Here is an 8,155-nt window from a genome sequence, read left to right on the forward strand (position 1 = left end):
GGGTTGGTTTGGTTGGAGGGTGGATGAGGAACTCGATCAGTTGGGGGGGTATGAAGGGGAACTGGACTAATTTGGGGTGGTGATGGCAAACTGGASCAGCTCACTGGGGAATGAGTGGCAACTCATTCGGTTTGGGGGAAAGTGTGAGAAGAAATTGGACCAGTTTAGGGTGAGATGAGGGGGAACTGGGCAAATTTGAGAACAGTGAGAGGGAACCGGGCCAGTTTGGGGGGGCAAGGAGGAACTGGACYAGTTTGACTGAAGGGAGAAAGGTGAACTGGACTGGTTTGGCTGAGGGGGATGGTTTGAGGGCYTCTCCCAGGCCAGGCGGGAGCCGAGCCGGTGCGCTCCGGGCAGCCGACACGGCTCCGTGCGGGGTCACCGGCCGCGGCCCAGCAGCACTGTCCCCAGTGGGTGCCTTGGCCCGCGGCCCCTTTAAGGCGCGGGTGGGCGGGCGCAGCGGGCGGCGTTGATTGGCTGGGAGCGGGGGCCGGCGGCAGCGGAGCGCGCCCATTGGCGGGGCGGCGCGCGCTGAGTCAGCGGGCGTGGCCCACGTGGTGCGGGCGGGGCGGGGGACGATGGGGCCGCTGCCGGTGCTGCCGCGGTCGYCCCGGCGCAGGGGGCCCGGGCTGGGGACCCTCCTGGGGGCCGTCCTCCTCGGTGGGGTCCTGCTAGCGGCTCACGCCGAACCCGACCCCCACCGGGACGGGGCCGAGCCGTGCCGAGCCTGCCGCGGCCTCGCCGACAGCTTCAGCAGGGTGCGGGGCGGGGGCACACACAGGGCGTAATGGGACCGAAGGGTGTGGGATGTGGGATGACACAGCCCCTGCTGTGGGGGGAACCGGGGRCGAGGGGACAGTGACGGGGGGGAACCACGGGTGGCAACATGGGGGACATGGCCCGGAGGTGGTAGTGAGCAGGGATGAAGGGAGTCCTGGGTGCGGTGATGTGGCTGCGGGCCCCAGAGGCATCACAGACCGGGGGCTAAGGGTGGTGACAGGGTCTGGTAGAGGGGTGGCTTGGGGGGACATTGGTGAAGCGGAGACACTCCACAGTATTCCCAGGGGCACAATAACTGGGCTCTGGGGAGGGGAGAGGGTGGCAGGTTCCTGACGGTGACGCGTCTGGTGGGACCCTATGGGGAGAGGGGCTATCGGGGGGTCCCATGCCGGCACTGCCACCCCCACCATGCACCCAGGGCCTGGAGCGGACAGAGCATGAGGGCTTCGGTGGAGGTAACACAGCCTGGGAGGAGGAGAAGCTGTCCAAGTACCAGCACAGGTAAGTGACCTCAAGGAGGGGTTGGGAAAGCCCAACTGCCCCAGAAGCCACATCCCACACTGGCCCTTGTCCCTGGCAGCGAGACCCGTCTGCTGGAGGTGCTGGAGGGTGTCTGTGCCCCCTCGGATTTCACCTGCCACCAGCTGCTGGAGCGGAGTGAGGAGCATGTGGAGCAGTGGTGGTTCCATGAGTGAGTCTGGGGACAGGGACATGGTGGGTCCAGACAGGGGGATGGCAGAGGGCTGAGTGCTGGTCTCCACCTCCCCAGGCGGCAGCAGCAMCCCGACTTCTTCCAATGGCTGTGCGTGGACAGGCTGATGCTCTGCTGCCCGCCSGGTACCTATGGCCCAGACTGCCGGCGTGAGTAGCTGTGATGAGTGGGGGGCTGGAGGGGGCCCTTGGCTGCTGCCCCCCGCCCCGGCTGCCAGCCGGCTGGTCTCTCCCCGTGCAGCCTGTGCCGGTGGGCCCCAGCAGCCCTGCAGTGGCAATGGGCGATGCGATGGTGATGGCACGCGCCGCGGCACCGGCCTCTGCGTCTGCAGCCCAGGCTACGGCGGCCCCTTCTGCGCCGAGTGTGGTGATGGCTACTATGAGGCCTCACGGAACAAGAGCCATCTCGTGTGTGCTGGTAGGTGGAGGTCTCCCCAGTGCTGCCCAGGTACTCGGTGCAGGCAGCTCCCCCTGCCTGTGCCCACACCTGCCCTCCCTGCCTGCAGAGTGCTACCAGGCATGCGGGCGCTGCACGGGGCCTGAGGACTCCAGCTGCCTTCGCTGCAAGAGGGGCTGGGTGCTGCACGAGCACCGCTGCATTGGTGAGTGACTGCCAGGGGTGAGCTCGGGGCTATGGGGGCTGTGTACCCRGAGCTGAAGCTCAGTGGGACTGTCCCCACCTTTCCCACAGACATCGATGAGTGTGGCACGGAGATGGCACATTGCCGCGCCAACCAGTACTGCGTCAACACAGAGGGCTCCTATGAGTGCCGAGGTTAGAGGGAGGTGGGGGATTTTCATACAGGTGGCTCTTCCCTACCTGGGGCCACCCCTGGCAGGGCTGGGGAAGAGCTTGGGAAGCAGCCCTGGCTCCTCTCCTTGCGGCAGATTGCTCCACGGCTTGCATCGGCTGCATGGGYGCTGGGCCGGCTCGCTGCAAGAAATGCAACAAGGGCTACTGGCGGGACGGAGCCAAGTGCCTGGGTGAGTGTCTCCCGTGGGCTGGGGGGCCATGCTGCCCCCTCCCCATTGCCCAAGCTCTGCCTGAACCCTGCCTTCCCCCAGACGTGGACGAGTGTGCCAGTGCTGAGGAGCCAGTGTGCACAGGAGTGCAGGAGGTGTGTGAGAACACAGAGGGCAGCTACCGCTGCGTCTGCGCCCGAGGCCATGTCCGCCGAGACGGGCAGTGCGTTGAGGACAAGCCCCCTGGTATGGCCTAATGCAGTGCAGGGGGACATGGGCATTGGGCACGTGTGGGACACAGTGGGGGGCTCTCACTGCTCAGCTGTGCCCTCCCACGAGTGTTGTCCAYGCAGATGCCCCAGAGAAGGGCTTCTTTGACGACGTGACCGATGATGAGGTGGTGGTGCTACAGCAGATGTTCTTTGGTGTGATGATCTGTGCCCTCGCCACGCTGGCTGCCAAGGGTGACATGGTCTTCACCGCCATCTTCATCGGTGCCGTGGCTGCCATGGCCGGCTACTGGCTCTCTGACCGCAGTGACCGTGTCCTTGATGGCTTCATGAAGGGCAGATAGCTCTGGGGCTGCTGGGTGCAAGTGGAGGGGCAGGCTCAGCTTGGGGTGCGGGGCCCCCCCAAGCAGGGCTGGCTGCCGAGGCCGCATCCTGCACACGATGCTGTGCCCTGCATGYGTCCCCCAGCACCCCCCTTAGCATAGGGTCTCGTTTTTCCTGTCCCTGCAGAATGAGCCAGGACTACCTGATCCCGGGGGCTCCCACACAGTCCCCTGTGGCTGGAGGGGTGATGCCAGGCAGTGCAGCACCGTGTGGGGGGCACAGCATGCTGCCCTCAGCTCCTTGTGCTCTGGAGGAGAGGCCTGGCATCGTGACAGGTGAGGGGGTGGCAGGGCAAGTGAGGGGGTGATCCAGTTATCTGCTCCCAAGCTGGGGCTCCTGGCCCTGTAGGACTCCCCTCCCATGAGGCTGTTCCCTGTGGGGAAGTGGGGGGCTGGGTCCCCTCATGCCCTGAGCTGTGGGGCTGGGAGAGCTGCCCCCCCATCCCACCCCTCCTCCCCACATCCCTGGGCAGAGCCCATCTCCCCTCCCAGGCTGGGGGTCGGGGTTCCCTTGCCATTGGCAGGGTGCCGTACCGGCAGGGGGGCCCTGCTGGATGCATGAGTGTGGCTGTTGCATTTGTCTGTGGTTTGTCCGTCGGGGTGTGCCCATCTGTCCGTGTGTCCATATCTCAGGAAATAAAACTCTGCACACCCAGCTCGGCTGCTCAGGGCAGGAATTGGTGGGGATTGGGGCTGCTRCTGCCTACCACCGCCTTCACATGCCAACAGAACCGCCTCCTCCCAGCATACTTTATTTCTCTCGTTTGGCACAAATGGAGTCGGCCCCTGCCCGGCCCTACAGAGGCGCAGGATCAGACCCCCACACCCTCCAACTGGGCTCATCGTCCTCCTGCGCCCCCAGTCTCTGCCTGTCCCGGGCTCAGAGCTCAATGGTGTCGCTGGAGAGGCTGCGGGAGTCCACCGCCTTGCCAAGGGCTGGGAGGGCGCGGGGACCCTCGCGCTCCCATCCGGGGGCTCCGGCGGGCACCAGGAGCGGGGCCCGGCTGGGCGCCTCGTCCAGGGGCAGGCTGTCGGGCGAGGACAGGCCGTGGCGCCAGGGGTTCCAGCTGATCTTCAGTGAGCTGCTCTCCAGCGAGCTGGCCGAGGCGGTGACRGTGACGGTGATGGTGCCGGGGGGCTGGCGGGGGCCGGGCAGCTCCGTGAGCGAGCTGCACCGCACCATGCGCCCCAAGCTGGGGGTCTTGTCGGGGGCTGGGGAGCCGTGCAGTGAGGAGCCGGAGCCGCGGCGGGCCCGGCCGAAGAGGCCGTCGTGCAGGAGGTGGCGGCGGCACAGCGCCTGGTCGATGCTGCGGCGCAGGTCAATGGGGGACGGCGGGCGGAAGATGAGCTCCCCGAGCGAGGGGGATGAGCCCTGCTCAAAGGCGGTGCAGGAGCGGGCGGCCAGCATGTTGGGGCACTTGGGGCTGAGCCCCGGCATCCCGGCGCCAGCTGCCCAGGCCTCGTTGCTGTCCTTCAGAGCCCGCAGGGGCATTTGCTCCGCTGGGTTGCGGATGAGGCTCTTGGAGATGTCATTGGCGGGTGTCCGCTCCACACTGCTGCCACCGGTGCTGCCACCGGCCCAGTCGTAGCAGTTGTTGGGGTATTCGGGTGCCTCAGCTTTGCGGCCGGCGCAGAAGTACCGCAGTGCCTTGGCCCAGCAGGAGTGGCCGGCGGGGCTCCGGCGGCGGCACCGGCAGCACACGGGCTCGGCGGCGGCCGCCAGCAGCGCCAGGGCCGTGCCCAGCTCGCCGATCCGCAGCCAGAGCTGTGCCGTCCAGCCGGGCCGGGAGAAGCGCCCGGGGGGCCCCAGGACCCCTCGCAGCCACACCGCGCTGTAGAGCTGCAGCCCGCACACCGGCAGCCCCGCCACCGCCGCCGYCAGAAGCGCCCGCGCCCCCGGCCGCGGCCCCGGGCCTGGCCCCTCGCAGGGAGCCCGCAGCACCCGCCAGCACCCCCAGAGCCCCGCCGCCAGCAGCAGAGCCCCCGCCACGCAGCCCAGAGCCTGCAGCCCCAGCGCGGCCGTGAGCCCCAGCCGAGGCGGCAGCAGGTCGGCCGCCCCCATCACCGCACTCTGCAGGGCAGCAACAGCCCCCAGCGCCGGCAGCCTCCGCAGACGGGCTGGCAGCAGCTGGAGCTGGGCCAGGCGCTGCAGCCGCTGCAGCAGAAGGGCAAAGTCGGCGAGCAGCAGGGAGAAAGGGGCTGTGCTGAGCAGCAGCAGGGCCGGCGAGGGCAGGCGGCCCCGTGCCCCATAGGGATCCAGCAGCAGGAAGGTGGCCCGCAGCAGGCAGGCAGCCAGCAGCAGCCCGTGGGCCCCCGCAACRTGGGGCAGGTGTGGGGGCCGCAGGATGGCTGTCCCCGCCAGCCCGGCCAGGCAGCCCAGTGCCAGCAGCAGGAAGACGGCAGCCACCCCGTAGACATGGGCCTCCCAGGAGAAGCCCAGTTGATGCTGCAGCTCGGCCCAGCGCAGCCCGGTCCCGTTGGCYCCTGGCGCCGGCGGGGCACGGCTGGGCTGTGGCTGCGGCGAGGATGGGTCTCGGGGGGCTGGCTGAGKTGTCGTCCCTGCCCGTCGCCACGTGGCCGAGGGGGTCGCAGTGCTGCGGACTGGGGGCTGCGTCCCTGGAGTGTCTGCAGGGAGGAAGGAGGGGACGGTCAGTGGGGAGTGGGGGGCACCCGGTCCCCACCCGCACCCCACACTGGGATCTATCAGCTGTGGCATCCCAGCACTGCAGCGGTGATGCCCACCAGTGCCTGTCGGGGTTCTGTGTCAGGAGTCCCAGCGCAGGGGGTGCCACATCCCCGGTCACGTCCCCCACCCCCTTGGGGAAGCCCCACCCACCGAGCATTTAGCACTAATCCCTGCGGGCAGGAGTAGATTAGGGCCGTTGTCAGGTGCAATCCTGATTGAAGGTGTCATTGTGTCCCGGCTGGGCAGCCCAAGATAGCTACTATCCCTCCCCGCCAGCCCCGACCCCCCAGGGATGGGCTCCCACAGCATCTGCAGARCGGACACAGCTTGGACACAGCTCTACATCACCACCTGAGCGATTTGTCCCGACCGTCCCTGTGGTGGGATGCACCGTCGGCTGTGGGGTCGTCTTTGTGGCGTTTGGGACGCTTACGGGGCCCACGGCTCCCCGAACCTGCTGCGGGGAGCCGACGTCCTCCTCAGGCAGCAGCCCTGCGAGAGAGGGCAGAGCAAGGCGCTGGCTCCTAAGGGAGCTTGGTCCCCGCCAAGGGGTCCCCCGCACTGCGCTGGCTCCTACCTGTGCTGGGGGTGCCGGCGGTGGCCGTGCTGGAGGCGGGGAGCAGCGCAGGGCCGGTGCTGAGGACAGACCCTGAATTGGGTTGGGGTCCCCGCTGCGCCGTGGTCCCGAGGTCCGTGCGAGAGGCTGCATCCCCAGGGCTGGTGGTGGCGTGGCTCCGTGGGGCCCTCCGAGTGCTGCGCTGGTGGGACGGGAGCACTCGAGTCCAGGGCTCAGYCAGCCCCCAGGACGGGGCTGTGTGGGGCAGCTGTTGGGTGGAGCTGCGCAGAGCTGGGGAGGGGCTGGGGGTTCCTCCCGTGTCCGCCCCGCTGCCCACCAGCTGTGCAGAGCCAGGGCTGGCATGGGGACCCCAGGCTGGCCCCATGCCCGTGGGATCGGAGACAGTGCCCAGTGGGACTGACTGGCTGCTGGCTGGAGTGAGCTGTGCGTCCTGAGGGTGGACCGGGGCCGCTGTGGGTCCCTCTGCCGCTCTCTGTCCCGCTGTGTGGGCATCTGCTGTCTGCATCCGTGCCGCCAGCATGGGATTCAGGGCAATGGTGGATACAGTTGGCTGGGGACTGGGGGTGCCGACTGTCTTGGAGACACTCTGCCTGGACAGGGACAGGCCCTGCCCTGCCCAGGGTGGCCCTGGCGAGTCTGCCCCTCTGTCCGTGGGCACCTCARGGCCTGGTGTCCCCAGTGCAGAGCCGTGGGGCAGGGAGCTGTCCTGGCCTTCAGTCTCGTGTCCTCGCAAGGCAACAAGCGGCTCCTCTGTCACAGCCGGGACTGTGCTGCCATCCTTCCAGACCTTGGTATTAGCAACTGTCGTAGTGGTTTCCATCTCCAGGGGTGCCCTGGTGCCATCCCCTGCCTGGAGCGGTGGGGACCAGTGCACGGGGTTGTTGACTCTCCAGCGCTCACTCCTTGGGGCCCCGGCACCGCTTGGCTCCCCGGATGCCTCCCAGGTGGGGGATGGATCTGGCCACTGCTGTCCCCAGGCAGGGCTGTGCGAGGGGTCCCCCTCTAAGGACAGCCCTGCCGGCAGCACCCCCTGGGTTTTGGCAGGGACCCCGGTGGCCAGGAGCATCCCCCAGGTGACGAGCTGTGCTGCAGTCATGGTGAGTACCTAGTCGGCCCTGTGAGGATGGGGGTTTGGTGAGCCAGAATCCACGGCAGATGTCCAGGGGACTCACACAACTGGCCATGGGGCTACTGTGCCCTTGGCCATCCACTGCCCAGGGAGAGAGACAGTAGCTTGGCTGTCCCTTCGCGGGTAGCCCTGGGCTCTGTTCCCAGCCATCCCGTCCCCGGTGGCCCCATTCCCAGTCTGCCCTTTCCCAGTGTCCCCCGGTGCTCCCCATCCCGGTGTCTCCCTTGTGGACGGTCCTTGGTGCTTAGTGGTCCCGACCCCCAGCACCCACGGTGTTCCTTTCCTAGCGCTCCATCCCCAATATCCCCCCTCGGTGCTCAATCCTGGTGTCCCTCCCAGTGTCTCATCCCCGGCTCTCTATCCCCGGTGTCCTCTCCCTCCCTGCCGCCGGCGGCCCCGCTCCTCCGCGCACCGTTCACCTTGGCGCGTCCCGGCCGCATCCCGGCGGGGATGCACGGCCCGGTGCCCCGCGCTGCCGCCGCACACACGGCTCAGACCCACCGGGCCGGGAATGGAGCCGGGACCGCTAGGGTGCTGCGACGGCGGCCCCGCGGTGCGGCGCGGGGAATCGGTGGGGCTGCACTGCGGGGTCGGGCCGCAGCCGGTGGGSGACCAAAGCGAGGACGGTGCGGCCGCCGCATCCCGCCGACCCCGCCCGCAGCGCGCCGGGCCGGCTCCGCCGCTAGGTACCCGGTG

The 8,155-nt window shown here is 68.4% G+C and overlaps 2 protein-coding genes across 3 annotated transcripts; one reads left to right on the forward strand and one right to left on the reverse strand.

The window, feature by feature from the left end:
- Positions 1 to 578: 578 nt before the first annotated feature.
- On the forward strand, positions 579 to 3,767 carry CRELD1 (cysteine rich with EGF like domains 1). 2 transcript variants are annotated; one of them, XM_057390325.1, is made up of 10 exons: positions 579 to 758; positions 1,199 to 1,281; positions 1,361 to 1,471; positions 1,550 to 1,641; positions 1,733 to 1,909; positions 1,998 to 2,093; positions 2,183 to 2,266; positions 2,380 to 2,475; positions 2,557 to 2,700; positions 3,195 to 3,767. In XM_057390325.1, exons 1-10 carry the CDS (start codon positions 579 to 581, stop codon positions 3,197 to 3,199), a joined length of 1,068 nt encoding a protein of 355 aa, XP_057246308.1. In that variant the 3' UTR covers positions 3,200 to 3,767. The 2 variants fall into 2 exon arrangements, with proteins under 2 accessions (XP_057246308.1, XP_057246307.1); XM_057390324.1 differs by having other exon boundaries at positions 2,808 to 3,763.
- PRRT3 (proline rich transmembrane protein 3) lies at positions 3,743 to 7,477 on the reverse strand. The gene is made up of 3 exons (XM_057390313.1): positions 6,331 to 7,477; positions 6,105 to 6,245; positions 3,743 to 5,692 (listed from the first exon to the last, which is right to left on the reverse strand). The coding sequence occupies exons 1-3, from the start codon at positions 7,424 to 7,426 to the stop codon at positions 3,948 to 3,950; spliced, it is 2,982 nt and encodes a 993-aa protein (XP_057246296.1). The 5' UTR covers positions 7,427 to 7,477; the 3' UTR covers positions 3,743 to 3,947.
- Between the last annotated feature and the right edge of the window lie 678 nt (positions 7,478 to 8,155).

The sequence above is a fragment of the Malurus melanocephalus genome, unplaced genomic scaffold (genome assembly GCF_030028575.1).
Source record: "Malurus melanocephalus ecotype Western Australia unplaced genomic scaffold, MMel_1.1 scaffold_24, whole genome shotgun sequence".
Taxonomy (NCBI): domain Eukaryota; kingdom Metazoa; phylum Chordata; class Aves; order Passeriformes; family Maluridae; genus Malurus; species Malurus melanocephalus.